At 35.5% G+C, this 21,302-nt stretch overlaps 1 protein-coding gene across 3 annotated transcripts in view; it reads left to right on the top strand.

The window, feature by feature from the left end:
• The window catches only part of PRDM5 (PR/SET domain 5), a 79,289-nt gene that overhangs the window by 40,001 nt on the left and 17,986 nt on the right, over nucleotides 1-21,302 (top strand). For all 3 annotated transcript variants that reach the window (XM_075751048.1, XM_075751049.1, XM_075751050.1), the window contains 2 exons: nucleotides 4,132-4,292; nucleotides 7,571-7,664. In XM_075751048.1, coding sequence (XP_075607163.1) covers nucleotides 4,132-4,292; nucleotides 7,571-7,664 — 255 coding nt within the window. The remainder of the gene's footprint in view (nucleotides 1-4,131; nucleotides 4,293-7,570; nucleotides 7,665-21,302) is intronic.

Here is a 21,302-nt window from a genome sequence, read left to right as displayed (position 1 = left end):
TTTGCTGCCTCTGGCATAGAATTAACAGCCCAGAGGAATGCTGTGGCCGTTTTCCCTTATAAATAACTTGTTCTTGGCATTTGGTACTGTTTTTTAACTGACTGTGTAAAGATTTATTTTTGGTGAATTTTCTCCATCTTTAATATTTACGGAGCCCTAGACTGCCATTCAACCATGTGAATGTCAGCAATTTAGATTTTAGCAAATATCATGGTCTAAAATCCTTGTAGCTTAGAAGACAGTGCTTTGATTTGGAAAATATTTACGTTGGTATGATTAAAAAAACCCACAAACTTTTTTTTAATCCAGCATAATGCTGTTCCTGTTAGATAAATTAGTAGACTGGTGTGTTTAGTTTGATCTTTTACAATTATCTTTCAAAAGCTTCTGCAATTTCACAAAGCATTGAATTTTGTAAATTTTTTTTTCCAATGTTAAACGTTGAAAATGATGCTGGGGAAAAGTTAAAAAGCTGTGTATTCTAATGAACCAAGGATTTGCAGGATATCCAAAAGCAGTAATTCACAGTAGACAGAATTGTAGGCCTTGGTAAAGGTCTCTAAAAACATATACTTTGATTTTTTTTTTTTTTCAAGAGGATGTGAGCTCAGGAAATTTGAGGTCTTTGAGTTAGGCTTGTCATTTGTAGCAGGTTTAGCTGTTCCTGAACCACCGCTATTTAAGCAAACATTAAATATATCACTGTTAACTGCAGTAGCACAGACATTATCTAGTTGTCGTCTTTTGCACCAAGGAAGACTGTTTTGCTGAGGGACAGAGTAGGTGCTTGAAGGTGGTAACTTCTGCCATCTTAGCTAAAACTATCTCCAAAATGAGTCAAAGCCTTAAATCAATAATGTTTGGTATTTTTGTTAATCACAGGGAAGATTTTTAAACCTTTTTTTTTTTTTTCTTACCTTGGAGAAAGACACCAACAACCGCCTAACTTAACAAGGACACCTTAATACAGCAGAATATAAGTAAAGCTTTTATGGTCATACTGCATCTCTCTTGTCTGTAGTCCTATAAAAGAGCTGTTGACAGACCAATAGCAAAATGAAAAGTGAAACTCATTACTAGGATGAACTGAAGAATAAACAGTTTTCCGTTCAAGGCTGTGATTAAAACAAGGGGCTCTGCTGTTGTCTGAGAAGAGCTTGTGTTCCTAGTGAAGAAATGTAGAACTCTTCCCTTCACGACCAAACTCTGAGGCTGACAGCTTGGGCTGCCATGGTAATGAGTTTCTCATATTTGAGATAACTCAGAATTACAGGCATTGTCCTGCTACAGCTAGATCATAGTCCCTCTCATAGCACTGAAATATACCTATTGCTATAAAGAAAGGAGAAATACAAAACAGAATCTTTAGATGTAGTTAGCTGTTAGCTTTACTGTTCTGTGCTGTAGGAAAGAAAAAATTATGAAGCTTGAAACTTCCTGTCTTGAAATTGGAAAAGGCATCATGAATATAACTTTCAAAATTCAAGATCAAATATGTCTAACAAAGAAAAAAAAAACCAAACTATTTTTTTTTTCCTCCCAGGTTCTAGCTGTGTAAACATAACTTGGCTTCTGAGAGTCAGACAAGCTTTTTCTTACGCATGCTGCTGTAATACTTTCAGTATCTCTGTTCTCATTATGTCATTGGCAATGCTGGAGCTAACCTTTTATTCTCAGCTGTAGTGTTTAGGAAGGATGTATGATACATAAGTGTATGGTAGCTCATACTTGGCTAATACTGGCTCCTGAGGCCATAAGAGACCTAGCTAACAAGAATGAGTAACCCTAAGCATTTTTGGTTGGATCATTCAGTTGACTAGGATTGTGGAGACATGCATTAAATGGGATTGCATTTGTTGGGAAGGACATCATCCTTTTAATATATTTGCTTTCCAGAGTAATAATCTACATTCAGAATGTTTGTTAGTAAGAGAAATATTCCTTCTACAGGGCTTGCCAGAAGTGGGCACTTCATCCAGGATAACATTTGAAAAAATACCTAATTCTAAGCTTCCCATTACTTTGCATGTTGAAAAAAAAATTGCTAAACTGTAACCAGGACTTGGCTAAATACATTCTTGGCATTGAAACTATATAGAGTTGAAGACTATTATAACATGTACACACAGAGGAGATGTGGTTGAGCAGTATGTTAGTTCTGAAATTCCCTGACTTTGGAGGTTTTCTAATGTGAAAACTGGGTGATCTTTCACTACCTTATTTTTTATTGTTGCTTGAAAGTCATTTATCTTAAGTGATAATAGTACTAAAAATGATAGGAATGATTGCAAACAAAACTGTAGGATAAAAAGGACAAATCCTCCTGACACTCAGCAAATGTTGAATCTTATCTTAAACCATAATGATATCATGTAAATTTATGGAAAGCATACAAATATTTCTTCAGAAGACATGGCAGTTTCAAATTGTGTCTGGTATTGCTTCATTTTTTGTTCAATTTATTTTCAGATTCAGAGCTAAGTTATTAAAAGAGACAGAAAGAAACAAATGACTACCTAAAAAAAATAAATCCGTGAAGCCTAGAAGTTCTTATAAGAAGTAACTTTCAAAAGAAATTACTTGAATATTTTTCCTTTGTTGAAGCAATAGAAAATTGCACATTATTTTAGTAAAAATAGTAATGACTTTGTTAGCGGTGTAGTCTCATGTTCCTGAGAGAAGGACTGAAGTGATTATTGAATGGTTAGAAGTGGTATCAGTGTTTAACCCCACATAACAGCCTATTAAATTGTGTCCCTGTTGACCTTGAAAATTTTTCCTAATAGCTACTGGAAATACTGAAAGTATTCTAGGATAAGACAACTCACGCCCTAATAACTTTTAGCATATTCTTCTTGTGTCATCCAAGACAAAAGCATTTTTGTTTCCAAACCCAACAGAGAATGAGAGGTTTTGGGGAGGTTAGTTATGGTTGGTTTATGCAGGAGAGAAACAGGTTATCTAGGCTTTGGAATGTCTGTGGGTACTTGAGGCAGCACCGTATTGATAAATTTCACTTATATGTATTATGTATATAATAAAAAAGCTTGTGCCTCAATAGGTAGTATCATATGGACTTTAATAAGCAGCAACGTGAATTTCCATTCACGTTGACCTTTGCACTGGGACCAAGGCGGGGATGATTTTATCCTTTAATGAGCTATAGCAAGGCAATAAGTGTACGTCTATGTGTGCATAATTGCTACTGGAAAAAGTAGCTTGTGCTTATACAAGTGTGTACCTTATTGATATGGATCAGGAGGCTGCAGATCAGACCTCTGTCCTGAAAAGAAGTGGACGATTGTCCTTAGATTATGGTGATCTTTCTTTGGGATATGGGCACCTGATTTCCAGTATACACTGTGGATTTTTCAATGAGTGCCATGTTGCAGACATTTAACTTGTAATTTTAGTCAAGAAGTTAACAAATAGAAGAGAATATTCTTTTCTGCACTCACAGTAGTGTAGAGAAGGTTCATTGTAATGATTTTTCTGAAGAATCACGTCCCCTTTTTTTTATTCTCTCATAAAATGTATGCAGATTTTCAGAATACAATGTCTTTTCCCCTATCTTAGGTAATTCACTGAATTTTAAAACTGTTAGCAGTATTAACCTGGCCTCTGCCATAACCTTCAACCACATCACCACAGTTTGAATAGTAATACCGCTATAACACTTAATTGTCATATTAGTTGGCCTCTATTGGTGTGAATGAGATAGGTTACTCAAAGCAAGTATTTCTTGTTTTGACACTTCTTTTAAATTGAGGAAGATGTCTCTTACATTTAAGTTTCAAAAAATGAAGCCTATTTCATCTTTTTGCTTGTTACTATGAAGAGAGTCCGTTAATCGAGGTGCTGATAAAACCTGTGCTCTGTTTCACTGGAAGCCATTTCAACTGGTTGCTATTTCACCTTTAGTTATAATTTCGTATTTCTGGCTCTGTTGTTGTGATGACTACTTTCTTAATTTCCCAATGACGTTTTTACCTGGTGTAATATTTCTTTCTGTTCTCAGGACCCAGCTCTTCATTTATCTTTGTTGCTTTCATTAATTTTTCTGAAACAATAAGCATTAGTGTATTTCCACAAAAATCTGATATCTTTACACCTTGTTTTTCTCTGTATAAGGTGAGAGGACCTTCAAGTGTGATCATTGTGATGCTACTTTCAAAAGAAAGGACACGTTAAATGTTCATATTCAAGTTGTACATGATGGACATAAGAAATACAAGTGTGATCTCTGTGACAAAGCTTTTGTGACACCCTCAGTCCTGAAGAGTCATAAAAAAGTGAGTATCAGTTCTATCATATTCATTCCTTCTGTGCCCTTAAGGTTGTGACTGAGCATAAAATGCTTCTCCAATTCTGGCATTTCAGTAGAAAGCTGTGACAGGGCTTCATGTTCTAAAATGCGTATTGCAATAGTGGGGTTGTTGATGGCATGCAGAATCTGCAGCAGGTGCATAGTTATATGTTGAGTGTAGGTACTCCAGTGCAGGTGTGTAGCAGGATGGGACTTGCTGTGTTGCTCTTACCACACTCCTTTCCACTGATCTCTGCAATGGACTTGGGGTAAACTTTAGAAGAAAGGTTGCTCGCTAGTTTGGCCTGAGGTAAGATTTATGTTACAGGGAAGAAATGTGAAGAAAATAATTGAATCAAGAACAAATCAGCTGAGAGCTGCCACCAAATACAGATGGTGAGAGTTTGTTGAAAAACATCATGCATATATTATCTGCCATATAGTATGTACTTCATATATGCATGTAAAATTGTAATAACAAAACTGAGTGCAACTGAGTTATTTGGTACAATATTTTCAGCACATGATTATGGTGGCTACTGTGCATTACAACACAAATCTGTATTTAAAATTGAGGAAAAAAAATGTAAAGGAGTCTTTCAATGTCTCTCTGACCCTACTGTATCTTACAGGTGTGGGAACTAGCACATGTCTTTGGAGTCTCAATTAAGTTATTGTCAGACAGCAGACTATTGAATTCTCTGATGTAATGGACAGCACTGCCTCCTTAGTATGTGTTTGACTTTTAATATGTTTTCAGATTGCAAACAATAATGGAACCAAGTAGGAACAAAGTCTCTTTGGTTTCTTTTGTTGTCTTTTAAAGGTCTTGATCTTCCATTAAATGTATGTTAATGCATTTGCTGTCTGTCTACGGTCTATTCTAAATGCGGCTTGTCTCATATTTAATATGCATTAAGTTACTTAGTAATTATAGTTGCTAGAAAATAAAGTTTGTTTTGATTGAGTGACATAACTGTATAACCAAGACGTATTTCTCTCAGTTACACTCAGTGGAAGATTGTCACCTGTACTTGAGAAGAATTAGAATGACATGGGGTTGCCTTGTTTGTAGATTTCAGTACATGTGCTATAAGAGGATTGAGATTCAAATAACCTGTTTCATCAGTTGTCGTTCAGCCAGTGAAATCAGTTGAGTTTTGCTGTAATAGAGTACTTTATATTATAGGATACTCTTCCTCTCTTCTGTTACTTTTAGAATGAGGAGTACTAAAGCACCTTTGTTTTTCAAGCCTGAGTATATTGATCTAAGGAACTCAAGGGGTATACAAAATAAACTTGCAATTGGTTTCTAATTATGTTCTTGGGGAGTAAGACTTTAGGAAGGCATGATGTCTTTCATTAGCCAAACTGAATGGTTCGGGAAAAACAGACTGCTTTTCAGACACATGACCCTTTTCATCCTTATCTACTTGTTTTAATCACTTGAGTAACAGACCTAGCCTATAATACTGATACATTGAGCTCAGATTAACTTTTTGTGAAGGATCTTGCCAAGATGGATCATGAGATCCAAAAATCAAAAATATTACCTGGAATCATTGATCAGCTCTACATAAATTTTTAAACTTCTATTCCTCAGATTCCTTTCTAAAAAATTCAGTATGACTTACTATTTCATGTTAAAAATGGTCATATACACATGTGTATTTGTGTTTTAATGGAAAACAGCTATTGTTTATTGTATTGCTATTCTTTCTTTGATATTCCTTCTTAATTGCAGTTGCTATTGGTTTGTGCTGCTGTCAGACTAGGACTCGCTGTAGTGAGCCTTGTAGTTGTACTGCATGTAGTTATATTGCTCCCAGAAATCCTTTTTTTTCTGTTGTTGTTTGGAATGATACCAGCTGTCTGTCTGGTATCCTGCAATGTTTCTGTTAGAGATATAAGTGATTTCTAAAGAATTTTATCCCAATCAAGAGGGATTTAATGTTCATATCCCTAATGTTAGGGAATGAAAACTATGCAAGTCTGTCCAGTATTGAAATTATCTCATTTATTCTTCCCTCAGCTGCAGCATAATATGTACTACGTGAGATAAAATTGTTCGTTACATCATGAAAACCTTATATCACTTCAATGTCTTACATAAAAATAAGAATTAATTTCCCTATCTGAAGAGAGTTGTGCAAAGCTTGAAACACAAATTGTCAGCTGTACATATAATTTAATCTTTCCTATCCATTTAAATGAAGTTAACACTTAAATGAAGTAATCCAAAATTCTCTGCTAAAAGAGCAGTCACAGTTGTAAAGAAAAGTTATTCAATAGACTGATAAAACTTCAGTTCAGAATTGGGCATTGAAAGTGCAGTGTAAAAAATGATGAGAATCTGTGTATGTAACTACAAGTTGATCTTGCTGTTGACCACACAGATTGGATGGGAGAGTTTGTGATTATTTTTTTTTCTATTTTGAAATAATTCTTATATTAACAAGGCACTCTAGCCTTAAAAGCTTGATTTGAAAAGACAGGCTCAGTGTATGATTTAGTGTAGTGACAATTACAATATACTTTTTGTGATCAGACTTCTTTAAATGCAGTCTGATTCCAGCATTTATTATAAACTCAGTAGAATCCAGTATGCAGTTTGTGTTGACTGAAATCACTGAGAACTTGCACTTTGAAGGATTGTTGTCTGTCATACTTCAGATGAAATGATGGCTGTGTTCTCTTCATAGGAGGCAGTCAGAAATCACATGCACAAATCTCCATAGAGACCTTTTAAAGCTCCAGTTCAAGTTTGCAAAAGAAAAAGTTATACTAGGTTAGGTAAACTGTTTTCACTACATTTCATAATGTAATAAAATTCTGTGAAATTACAAGCTTTTAAAAATAAACCCATTTATGAGGATTAATTTTATTACATAAGCAAATTATTGTTTGCTGGTTTAGAAACCACCATCACAGATATCAAACTGAAAAATAGGTGTCTTGTTCTCGCAATCATGAAAATACACAAAAGGAATTGAGGATTTTTAATAGTAGCTATTTAGGAAATAGTAAATTTAGGAACTGAAAAGCCAGTTTGATTTGCCATTAATAGTGAGATTTGTTTAGAAATTTTAGAAAAAAATTGAAAGAACACCTATAGCTAATTCCTTAGAATCTCTGCGTGATGTGATGGTATAAAATATATAGTGGAGACATTAGTGGTCAACGTCAAGACAGTTAAAATGTTCCATATTTCACTTTTAAAGCTATGCTGAAGCTTTTGTTCTTGTCTTGCCCCATCCCATGCAGACTCACACAGGAGAAAAAGAGAAGATTTGCCCATATTGCGGACAGAAGTTTGCGAGCAATGGAACCCTGAGAGTTCATATTCGAAGCCATACAGGTACAGTGTTGTTTATTGTAATGAACAGAGAAGGCTTTCTAAATATATAACAAGGTTTCTAAGTATGTCTACTATTTGTCTACAAACAGAAATGCAAATTTACAGGTAGGCCTAACACAGCATCTTTTTCAGACATTTTACCTGCTTAATGTGTAAAAGCAGATTCTATTCTCAGCCGTAATTATGTATGAGAGTGCATGTGTGTGTGTATATATATATGAATAGTTATATGTATATACGAGTTCATTCATCTCTGTGGCTGCTAAGGTGTTTTGAAACTCTGATTCCATACGAATATTTTCTGACCTTATCACAACCTGCATGTTACCCAAATGAGACTGTTCTACCTTGAGTATGCTTCAACACAAAATTTATTTTCTGTTGCAACATCTGACTCATTCTGCTGATCACCTAATATTCCTGGCTCTGCGTTATGTAACTTATTTTATATTGCCACCCAGATTGTGTTTCCCTATCATGTTATTTATATATGTGTTTCTGTAAACACACTGAAAATAATTTAGTCAAGTTGATAGGTTTCATTTTGTGAGCTTACGCTTTCATTCAAATAAGTGGCAGGCAACTGAAAGGGGTTTCTTTGTAATAGTTTGTTTCTAACATGTAATGGTATAGATTTGCCTTTGGCAGTCAAAGCATCAGTTAACAAATAGCCTTCCTACGACATTCCATTCACTTTGCATAAGCGAATTTGGTTTGCAGGGAGATGACAGAATTCATGTTTCTAATCATTTGGCTTTCTACTGTGTTTGGAACAGTCTTAATCACTTCAGTCTATCAAGACCACCTGTTAAGATTACAGGTTTTACTAGGTTTTGATATATTGTGATTTTTGGATTTGACTGCTATAGACACTAGCAAATTTTTATCCTGGTTCTGCAGTCAGCATAAAAAGCTAAAATTGGCTTTTAGTTCTTATTCTTTACTGAATTACATGTTTGGAACGTTTATCCCTCATAGCAGCTGTGTAAGAACATACACATAGAAGCCTGTGTATATGCATTCTGCTCAGGTGGTTCACGTATACTGTATAATTATAGATGCAAAAGCCACTGAAGATCAAAGCTGGCAAGACCCAGAATTACAGTGCAGCAGTTCTGTCCATTCCTCCTCTTTATTCTTGTTCTTTCTTCCAAAACCGCACCTTATCAACTCCTTTCAAAGGCCTTCCTGCACAATCTCACCTGTTCTTTCTTTTCAGTCTTCTGTAAGCTGTGGGTTTCTATTCTTTTTTTGACTTCCTGAAGATGTAGAGAAGAGGAAGAAAAAACCCCCAACACTCAGCATGTGGTAGGAGGATTTGGAGAACCCCTGGGGACTGTGCTTTTTGGAAGGACAAACCACTTATCCACCTGGGCTGTACTTTAATGAATCAGGTTGAGAGGAGTAAAGGGCAGCAATTCAGTGGTATTGTTAGTTAGTCACTCAGCACATCAGTCTAGACTTCTAGGAATATGACTATCTCCATCTCTAATCTGTGTTAACTTTTTTCATGAAGTTATTTTGCTGTTTTAATTATGGATATTTCTTAACCTTGCCATCCCTTGAGGAACTACATTACCCTTTAATTTTCTGGTATTTTGGTATACTAGGCTTTCATGGTTTTTTTTCTTTTTCTTCCCAATGCTTCAAGGAATGTCAAAATGTTACTCTGATTCTTCATTAAAATCTCTGGATTCACATTCCAGGTCTTTTTTCAGGCAAGTCCACTTTATTGCATTTACTAGTGTGCTTTTGGTTTTTCTTATTTCACAGGCCCTTCCATTAAACTTTAGGCATGTTTTCTGTGTACTATCGATGTTATGCATCATTTTGCACAGAGAAGAAAGGCCCTAGTTTTTCAAGTTGATAGTGCAGATTGCTCTTGGGAAAATGCTTTATAGCTGTCCGAGTGAAAATGCTTTTCACACATGTGCTGCTACCAGTTACATTTAATGTTTCAGATCCCTCAAGCAGACTTTCATAAATTTAGGAGTTAGGCTAAGGTGAGTTTCATGAAACCACACACCAGAGACCTCTAACCTTGACTGTACAGCCTTGCAAAATTTGTAGCCACTATTATACGAGAAACAGTAAACTATGAAATTTTGAATTTACCTGAAGTAGAAGGGCACTGAAGATTTCCAGTACATTTGTAAATTAAATATGGTGGGAGAAACTGCCTTGCCAGGAGATGATACAGGTTGGAATTACACGAATACTCAGTGTGAAATCAATTTATGAAGGAATAACACTGCAGAAGGAAGGAAACTTTCAACGTCTTTTTCTTTACCTAAAAAGCTAGAAGCACTCATTTTAAAGAGAGTTACTAATTCAGGAAAAATGCCATGCTAAGTTAATTCATAATGACCTGTGATAAATGAACTCTGATCCTTTTTTCTTCCAGTCTAGCTTCTATTGTGATGTCATTTACATTTTTGGTGGAGGATTTTGTGATCCACATCCTTTGCTGTGAGGAAATTGTCCAACGTTGAGTGGGCCTGAGGAAGCATAGCTTTCTGAGAAGTAGCTTGCATCATTTCCATAGAAAGTAAGGGTAGTTGGTGAAGGGAATCAGTGCCATCTGCAAACAGTACCAAAAAAGGTTCAGTACTCACTTGATGGCTTTTCATAATAAAGTTCACTGCATTGTGAAAATCCTTGACAACTTTTCAGAGAATTTCTGAGCAGTAAGAAATTTTCAGTTCATCAAACAGTGGAACCACAAACTTATCTTATTCAGTGATGGACGTTTGGTTTCTAAATGTTGCAGTGTTGAATACTTCATGCTCTTGGTATCTATTAAATTCTGTAGTTTCAAATTAATCAATTCAAAACTGTGCCCTCCTTTTTTCCCTCTCTCTCTCTTTTTTTTTTTTTTTTTTTTGGTCAGACATCAAAGTATCACTTTTCATTCTGAGCTGGAAGTGAAACAACCAGCCACTGTCCATTTTCCAAGAGATGATTCATCTTTGTGAATAAGCCTTCAGCTGGGGCTAAGCTTTTGGTGCAACTAAGTGGTACACCATAAGCGTAAATATTGTGAAGACCTTCATGTCTTAGTATTACACCTGATTAGGTTTGAGGTCCTGGTGCAGATGTTTGTGTCATCCCATTTTCTGTGCACATGGTCAGCTAGACTTTGTTTTATTAGCTACTTTGTATAAGAGGCTTTGTTCTGCATTTGGAAAATAAAGCCAGGCTGAGTTCTTTTAAAGATAGTTGTGTATCAATTTTATCCTTTTTTTATTTATAAAGTTGTCTTTTATGAAAGCCGAGGTTCTTGGGTACCCTCCTGGTTGTGCTTTGGAATTGTATTTTTGATATGCTTAATAATCCATATACAAAAGGGAAGCTCCATGGGTTTTGGGCTTTTATTTAATACGCAGCATGTGTTCTTAAATACTGTTACTCACAGATGTACGCATGCTTCGTCAATAAGCAATTTTCTTCCCTCTTTTATCTTAGAGTAAGACTCTGTAAATGAGCCCTAACAGTACTTGGCCTTTTGCAGAAACTGAGCTGGTTTGGGGTGAGTGAACATGTCTGCATGTGCATGTATAGAGGGAAGGGGTTGATGTTTGCATCTGAACCTAGCGTATTGCTCTGTAATTCATCATTTGGGTTTCCAGCCTTGGCATGACAGAGACAGCGCTCTGTAGGTCAGCTGAAACACTATAGCACATTCTCCCTCTGCTGTATCCTGTTGCTTTATGACTTCTCAGGGTCAGAGGGAGCTGGGGTTAATTCGGCAAAAGAATCCTCTGACTGTGATATAAATTCCTTGGCTTGTTCATAAATTGTAAAAGAAATTCTATGGTCTGCTCCTTGAGCTTGAAAACTGAGGGCCAGGAGGTTAATTACTTCCCCAAAGTTTCAAGCAACTTTCAGTGTTAACAGTTACTGGCTGCAGTTCGTGCAGCTTTGCGGTTGTGCTGTACATAGGTATTTAAGTATGTTAATTGCTGTCTCGTATGTATGTATTTGTGTGTGCCTATGTAATATGTGTATATACACACATGCATTTTTATCTGTCTGATATTTATACTGTTGCTTTCCTAATTACTTGTTTCCTAATCCCTTCCATCCCATTCCTTTTTTTGGGGTGTAGCATATCAAGTTGTGGAACAATGAAAGTTGTTGTGAGGTAGTTTATGTTTGCAGGTTAATTTATTTTAAGAGAATCGAGTATTTTAACTGTAATTCTGTCCTTCCTATGCTATTACCTTATGCTGTTACATAGGGAATGATGAGGGACAACTGATGACCATGCATGTCTTCCAGAAAATCCTTATACATGCAAATATAAGTTAAAACATCAATAGCAAAGTTATTCCATCACATTTAATCAAAGTCCTGATAAAAAGTCAGCCAGTATCTATGACTTCACATCTGTCCTAAACAATTTTTGAAAAGATTAATGTTTCTATTCTATACTATTTAAAAGCCATGGCTTAACGTGGCATCCTTACATGTTATGTTCTCTGGTATGTGGAAAAAGTGTCTTTATTTTGTAAGCACAAGTGGTGAAGGTTCTTTGTAAATTTGCTTCCATATACATGAGTAGAGGATAATACCAAGAGTTTACATTAAAACAGCAGAAAGCATTCAGACTGTGGCCTTCCATATCCTTTGTGTCAACACAGTTAAGCTTACCTTTTCAATTTCTGTAATTAAAGACTGGTTTATAAGCTTGTGAAAACAGTTTGTCATGCTTGTCCCCTGTAACTTTAGGTTCCAATTGCCTTCTTGAGATGACTCTCATCCTCTGCTTTGAGAGCCTGATGATACAGTCCTAACTTTGCTATTGTAGTCACACTTCTACAATTTGATTAATTAGGCATTTGAGCATATTTAAGGTCCAACTGTATAAAAATCTAGGTTCAAATTTTGCACTTACCTATAAAAATTCCTGAGTAACCAAACAAAATATTAGTTGTGGAGTTATGATTAAAATCTTTGGTTATTAGCAGTAGTTAATCTGTCAATGAAAGACTTGAAATATAGTATAATTCTTGTTTATTATGTATATTTATCTGTGTAGAACATGTCTCCAAAGTTTTAATAGCTAAAGAGACAACTGTTGGTTCATGTACATAAGAAATAATGTACATCCAGGATCCCCATTCCAGGAAATCTTCAGGCAAATTCTAAGTAATTTATATTTTCTTACATTTAAAAAAAAAAAAAAGATAAAAGGAAGCTTGAAGGAACTTCCTCTCATATCACGATGAAGTATGTGAAAAAATGTATCTGTATATAGTCAGTGAACAGCTTGCAAATGTCTACAGATAGGTTATTTCTATTCAATGACTTATAAATGATCTCTTTTTTATCTACCAAATTTAAAAAGGAGCTTGCAGAAGGCCTCAAAGGTAAGGATTCTGCATTTCTAAACCTTTCAGTTTATACATCATTGTCCTATTTATCTCCAGACAACAGTTAAATCTTTATAAGTACCTGTAAAGTTTCATGCAGCTGTCAGCTTCTTGTTGTCTGCTTCCATGAATTAAGAAATGCTTGTATAAGGGATAGATTATTTGAATGCTAGTGACATCTTTAGATCAAATGAATTACTGACTGATTAATGCATATACTTTAAAAGATTTGGTTGACCATTTGGTTCACTGAAGTCATAGATGTTAATGCTCCATTCATAAGGAAACCAAATTGCTTAATTCTACTGATAGATGCACAGAATGAAACTGTTTTAATCTTTAAAGTGTGTTGGGGGGTTTTGTGACTAAAATCTTAATACCACTGTAGAACTGAAGAAAGTCTGGAAGCAAGTAATCGTAGTTATTTTGTGCTTTACTGTACAGATTCAGATAGCCTTCTTATTTTCTAGGGTCCTTTACTAGTCTTTATAATTCATTTAGCTACCATTGGCTAAAACCTCAATTATATAATGGTAATTTTTATGGACCAGATAGGACAAACATTTTGACTGTTGGTCTTATCTACAGGAAATGTGAATTCTCTGAATAAACCCAAAATTTTGCAGAAAACAAACCTTCTCAGCTGTGAAAATACCGTTTCCCTGCCCTAAAGAATAAGGCATCAATGAGTACTTACAAGAAAGAGTATTAATAGAGAAAAAAAAATGGTTAAAGCAATCTGGTTTTCCCTTATTTTGAAAAGAATAACATTAGAGGCTTGGTTTTTTTCTTAAATCTGTGACCGTTTGTAGTGAATGGGAAATGCACTTGGTTGACTTCCATAAAAGCAGTTCTAGTTCTCCCTTATGCCTGGAAAATACCCAAGTATTGGAGCTTGCTTGAAAAGCGTTCACAAATACACAGACTTAGTGTTGTTAATCATTGGTAAAGAAAAAGAAAAGCAGAAATATTTACTGTGTTGTCTTCAGAGTCTGCCAAATTTGAATGTTGGTTAAAATGAAGAATGCATAAGAAATATCTCTAATTGACCCATGCCTGCATACTGTTTTTCCATTTCTCTCCAGCAACAGGACTATTCTCAGAGCAGCCAAAGAGGAAGAGCTATCCTTTTCTCTATCTGGCTGACAATGAGTGTAGAATTACATGTATATTTGGTGTTTCTAAGTCTTGTCTCAGCTGATGTCCACAAGTATTTTATCTTTCAAATCACAAAGATGTTTGGTTCTTGGCGTGAGAAAGCTACTCCGTGTGGGTACTTCTGTACCTTCTAAAGTGCTAAATTTTGAATGTTTAATGGTTGAAAATCAGGCAGGCCAGAATTTTGCATAGGCCAGATCACTGTTTTCATTCTCTGGTCCAGATTAAGACTAGTCCAGGTGTCATAAAGAGAGCAGCTAGCTCCTGGCCAAGCTTCTTGATTACTCTGTTACTTTCCCATTGTAGAATCCTTGATAATAATTATAAATATGCTTAAGAGACCTAGGGTATTAAATGCTTTTGAAAATGCTACTCAATATGTAGAAAACTGCCACCTCTATACAAGAGGAAATTTATTATTTTGAAGAAGTGTTTGTCTTCTCAAGGGCCATTTGACATGCTGTATAGTATCAAGGTGGTGAAATTTATGAATGTGTTCTTAAAGTGGGAATATTGAGTCTTCATTCAATAATTGGTTTTCTGGCTTTTTCTAATTTAAATTCTGTTGAAATCACTTGGTTCCTTGAATTCCTATTTAACTTAATTTTAATTCCTAATGAAGTTCTTCTCATGTGGGATAAATTCAGTTCTGCGTATCTTAGGTTTCTTTGTGTGTGTGTACATATTTGTATAGTGCATTAACTGAATTCTGTACAGGTTTCTTTGTGTGTGTGTGTACATATTTGTATAGTGCATTAACTGAATTCTGTACAGTTAAGGACACAAACTTCCTTTTTAATTCAATGGGAACACCATATACAGAGCAACAGCAGCTGAGGATAAATGTGTAAAGCTGTCAAGTGCTCTATATGAGCAGATAATGTTCTAAAGCATATGTCACAGATTATAATTTTGTTATATCCGTTAACCTTTTGCCCATCCTTACTTGCTGTTGCATGCTGTCATCACCCCAGATTATCTCTGTCTAAAAAAAACCTTCTTGCAATTCCCATTCTGGGCTGCCCTGTTGATCATCTGGTGTGGAGTGTTGCATGTGTGATCCAGATGGCCCCCTTGCCTCTAAATTCCTCCCCAGGTGAACTGCCTTCTTTTCACCACGGTTGGGCGATGGTGCAGTCTCCCTTCTTCCCCTCTCCCTTACCCCAGTCTTAAGTCAGGCCTTTAAAAAGGGTTGTACTTTACGATAACTGTTCTGAAAATTGGCATTTTGAAGTAATACACTCAGATAATTTTTTTCTTTAAGATGTAATTTTCTAATCCTTATAATAAGTAGTTCAACATCTGACAAAGAGCTACATGTAGAAGTTAGTAAATGGTCTGTGGGACCGTGTTGCCATGATTAGTTGTTAACTTTTTAAACAAAACAATTCCTTTTAAGTTACATACCCTGCACATGATCTGATGTTCAGTGTACTCTGTCATAAGTCTTTTTCTGATATTTGTGAGTGTTGACCTTTACTAGTAGAGCTGAATACCCTGACTGACCAAGCATAGACGTATTAGAAAGTATTAAAAAACCCCATAATTTTGCTGCAAAATTCAAATTCTTCATTCCTTAATACAGCAATTTAGTTTCAATAAAGACAGAAAGACATGGAATTCGTACGTGAAGGCTAACATACATACCTGAGAACTGTATGGAAGTGACCAAGCAAGCCGCGTGGGAATGAGGACAGTAAATATGACTCCAAATGTAACAGAATTAAATAGAAGTAATGCCCGTATATGGTTTGAAAGAACTCTCTGAGGCTGCTTCCAAAACTGAAGGTAGTAGTTCATCAAATGTGTACTTTAGCATGTTGTGGACCATCTTCTCTGTGCTTCTGTTTCTTTTTTGGTTTGCTGGTCTCTTCAGACAGTTTTGTTACAATCCCTTCAAATTAGGACTATTGCTCTGTTGCATGTTTCATTTGTCTTGTTTGATGGGAATATATTTGTTACCTGTAAAGTACATACTTGGTTGATCTTACTTGAGGTCATTGTTTCAAAGAAATTACTAACATTGGTGTTTATATCAGGTTTCTGCCTGATTTTGTAATTAGTTTTTTTTGTGGTTAAACTAACTACAGGGTATGCAGAATACTGTGTGAAAATAGCAACATATACGACTGATTTTGAATTATTGTGTCTCAAGGTCTTTATTAAATGTCTAGTTGTAGCCACTAAAATCTGGAAGAACTAATATGTATTTGCTTTTGTTTCTTAATTGTTTTGCTCCTAGGGGTATCTGAGTTTGGGAAATCTGGGTGCTAAACTTACTGTAAATACTGCCTTACAGCATCTTTGATTGCAAATGTCTCATAGGAAACTGTCCATTCTGAGTTGAACTGGAATGGAAGGGATCCGGTGTTTAACTTTTCATGCTACATTAATGTCCAGTAGGTATTGTGATATCAAGCTAGAGGTGTACATATTTGAGGAAAAAAAAGATATCAATTCTATCATGACATGTTTTCGGATCCAAATCCCATATGGTTTTCAATCACGGAATTGTTTTTTGTAATCCTTGTATTAGGGTTAAATTTATTTTTATTATGTTAAAAGCTTTGGTTTTGTTCATACAAAATCTGGAAGTAGCATGTCTAGACTTCGAATTATATTAAATCCACTGCAATTTATCCAAGGATTATTTATTTGGGGTTATTTGTACAGAAGTGCCATTAATGTGTTGAGCAGTTTGTTCCTGGACTGCAGGGACATGACAGTCAGCTGTAACTTGAGGGTAAACATAGCATTTATTATGTCTGTCTGTCTTGAATGTTTTGCTGTTTTAATGATAGCAATGGTTCTTAGTTATTGTTGCATTCACATTACTTCTGGGCATGTTGACTGGACAGGCTGTCAAAGTATGATGTATTTAATGTGCCTACTGGATTTTGATACTGTCCTAAAGTAGAAAGCCTGGTGAAATGTTTTAGTGAAAAGTGCACATCATAGTCTCAGTTGTGGTTTAATGGCAGAGTTGCAAACAACTTCTTTCAGATATTTTCCAAATATGAAGTGTTAGGATTTAAGGGTTGGTAGTGTATTTGGAAATGAAAAGATTTTTTTCCCCCCACATAATCCATATTTTTTTACATAAAACAAAAAAATCCCCAGCCAACAACCAACCACTCTCACTTTGTGAAGTAATACCTTTGAAAAGTTACTCTATATTGACTGTAATGAAAAGATGTTTTAGTAAAAAAACCAGTGTACTGATTCACTTCAGTATGATACCCTTGGTAAGGATTTATCATTGCCTCCAAACATAAAGGTATTTCTATATTTTATATATATTTATATATAAAAATACATTTATATAAGAATGCAGAGTGCAAATCGCATAATTGTTAATCAGCATCAAAGACTCCTAAGGTAAAGTTACATCTTAGTATAACATTATCACACAGTGACACTCTATCTCATAAGCATGCTTCTAGCAGTAAATCCAAGAAGAAATTGTCATTTGTTATAGGGGAAATAGCTTGCTTTCATTTTGATGCTTTGTAACTCCTTTTTGTGAGGACAAGAGACAGAGAGGTACATGACTTGCAACACCACTTCATTTGCTTGTCTTAGTCACTCTTACTTTTAATCTCCTCATAACAGATCCATTCCTTTTCTGATCAGAGACGTTTTACATCTGGAAATCTCCAAGTATTTATTGTGCGTGAGTTGATTTGAAGCTTGGTTTAATATTCTAATGCTTATAATTGAATTTTGGTGGTCTTTGCTTGATTGCAGACAAATGTGAAAGCATTGATGGGTAATGTCACCTTCCCGGGAGCTTTTGTCACATCACGCTTGCTCTTCAGTTTTTCTTAGTGACAATTCTAACCTTTCTCAAAGCACAAAACCCTCTCATTTGTGGATGCTTGCAGTAGTTCTGTAAGAAACATTGCACTTCAGCAAACCTTCATGTGTGGGAGGAATATATTTAGCATTCACTATTTCAGATCCATTTTTTCTCTGTTGTCATCTTATGCGATTTGCATTTTGCAGTATTAGAGAAAGGATCCACTGCTCCTGTTTATCTTAGAGGACTTAAAGTGGGATAGACTGTGTGAGACTTCTCGTGGGGAACAGCTGCTTCCCCAGTAGTCTCACGGATGAATCTGATACTGGGATCATTCTTATGAGCAACTGACTGGTAGCATGAATGATGTTTGCCTAGTCTAGTTCTGAAGCAAGGAGGGAAAATAATTTTTACCAGAGATAGAGAAGTTAGTAAGTAGGATTGTAATAATGCCAAAATCTGCTGTCCATAAATTCAGACATCTAATCCGAATTAGTTGCCTAGGCTCCTCATACAGTAAATAGAGAAAAAGATGCATTGTCAGAGGGCTGTTCATTCAGTTCTCAGGCAACAGTCAGGCCTTTTCCAGAGAGTGATTCATCCTATCTGTCTTGTACCCTTAATTTCATTGGGATTCAGAATAACTAGTTAAAATTAGACATCATACTTTCACATGGCTGACATCAAATGATGGGAATCTTACTCTTGTTCACAGATCAAATCATCTTAAAATACAAGTATTTTTGTATTAAAAAATTATAAATATCTGTATATTTCTTACATAGTGGCACAAACTCATCTTTTGACTGCTTACAGAAAGACTGAGACATTTACTCTAAGAAACATGGCTGTTGAAAGCATAGATTTGCTTTAAGTGGCCCACAGATATTTTTGTTAAATCCTAAAACTCTTTGAGGTAGAAGATATGTTACACGTTTAAAAGATGTGTGTGCACAGTGGAAACAGTTGCTTATGTAAGCACAAGGGCACTTGTATACGTTTTGGGCATCCAGGCTACAAAGGTTACTGGCAATCATTAATGATACAAGTGCATGAGAAACTGTTTATATGTAATTTAGAAAAATAGGATGCCACCAAGCATCAATGTCAAGTCAGAGCTCGCAGTCTGTGTTATATAGTAAACCTGACTTTTTGGAACAGCGGAGATTATTGAAAATTTACAGGACGTAACAGCTGCTAAAAGCCAGACTTTTTCAGGTGTAACGTTGATATGAAGTCATACTGTTGCCCTCTACTGGCCTCTGCTGAAAGCTCTTAAGGCCTTACTCGTCAAGTACCATGGTCTCCATGCTTAATTTCTGAAGGACACTGTTAATCCATTTCAGACAAACTCCAAATCATCCTTGGAAAGCAAGTGTCTTCTCTTTAAAAAGACATGGGGATGGGGGAGAGAGGGAGGAGGGCTACAACTCCTACCTGTCAACGCTCATCTGCTTGCAAACTGCTGAAAGCTTTAACTTCTACATTCAAAAGCCCTAAAACATAAAAATGTCAGCTGAATTAATTGAATATTTGAGTACTGACAACTGTTGGAGTGTTTGGATTTCCGAGGCATGTATTAAAGACATTGAGGCTCATGAGAGAGAGAGAGTATCATATTTCAAACTGCTCAGTGAAAATACAGCTATAATACAGTGATTGTTGTCATCATCCTAAAGAAAAAAGTCAAATTCATGTACTTGTGCTTTCTGAGAGATGGCAGAATACAAGAGGGAAAAATATTTATATATCACAAGATATATAAATATTTTGTACTTTGTTACACAGTTTTTTGCTGCTGTCATTAAACAGTAATAAAAGACAGAAAAGAATAGTCTATCTACTAAATAGTGGGGGTTTTATCTCCTTAAATAACCATCTAATCTCAGCTGCCCTCAAATCTGTACATCGGTTGATCAGCTCTACTGTATTTGCAGTCGGTCCTTCTGAAGAGCATTTTCTGTAAGCTGTTTCCATTACATACTTTTTGTGATCCTTTGACATCTTGTTCCCAAGAAGGAAAACAACTAATGTCTTCCTTCTGAGCAATCATGGAGGAACACCTCCTGCAGAGAAAAGATGAGAAGAAGAATGAGGCTTCCTTTTTCCAAGTCAAGATGAATATCCCTGTTATTAGAGACCACGGAGCTTTAAATGCTTATCTCTGTTATTGCCACTCTCTTACACTCTGATCTTTGGCATATCAATGAAATATGTCTGATTTTTTTTTTTAACTGTAAAATGTAATTAATCTTTCTTACCTAGTTTCCAGGATTGAGTACGAGCGTTAATAATTGTTTGACATTTGGACTATGTTAAATCTCTCTGTACATGCAAAGGTTCTTTCATGAGCGGAAAGCTGTGCATTGACTTAGAATAGACTTTGCTGAACTTATATTTTCGAGTAAAGGTTTGTTACACCTTCAGCATTATGATTGTGCAGAAACAATTCCATTTTGTTAATAGAAGAGTACTTATTGTGTCTTAATTTGTTGAACTGTGTTTTTGTACTAGAAACAATCTAATACTTGTTCTCAAAGGGTTGTGTACAGGAAGAGGTGGCAATTGACTCAGATTCCAGTGCATTGCCTAAAGAGTTAAAAATTAAAATGTCCTTGGGGAGTTACAAAGCTTTATCACTTCTTCCAAATTATGGAGCTAGCTTAGAAACTCTTCACTCTGATTCTGAATAGCTCAGTATCCACATTACACTAATGTGAGTTTGGGAAAATCAAAATGCTAAGTGACGCTAGTTTAATGGAGCATTAAACTAAATACCTTTAAGATATGGGATGCTGCAAGGCAGATGCTAAGATTCTTCTGCTTCCATTTCAATCGTAAATTGCGACACAGAATTTGCAGAAAATTTTGATTAACTAGCTTCTAGAAGTTAATTCAGATACAACATTTAGAAAGAGTAGATTTTATATTTCATTTGGATTCTGAGACCCAGAGGGCTCTAAAAACGATCAGATGTGAAATAGAAGAAATATTTGGGAGCAGTTAATGCCTAACCATAAAAGTGACCATGAATAAGTCACTGTAGAATGTGGTTTGGGCAAGGGCGGTTGGTGTTTCTTTTTTTTTTTTTTTTTCTTTTTTTTTTTCTCCAAGGCTCTCTATGTGATATATTGCTAGAACAAAACCAAGCAGCGAAGAGTAATATTTTGATCTAGCCCTGCATCTTGCTCAGGTGGACCTTTATTTGTAATTTTCTTAATGCTTAGATCTCTTCTTGTTTCAACTGAGAGTGAAGTGAAGGACAGGAAAAAAAAAAAGTACTTTTGTTTGACAAATAATTGTGCT

The sequence above is a fragment of the Balearica regulorum genome, chromosome 4 (assembly GCF_011004875.1).
Source record: "Balearica regulorum gibbericeps isolate bBalReg1 chromosome 4, bBalReg1.pri, whole genome shotgun sequence".
Lineage (NCBI taxonomy): Eukaryota > Metazoa > Chordata > Aves > Gruiformes > Gruidae > Balearica > Balearica regulorum.
This window is presented reverse-complemented; position numbering and strand designations above follow the sequence as displayed.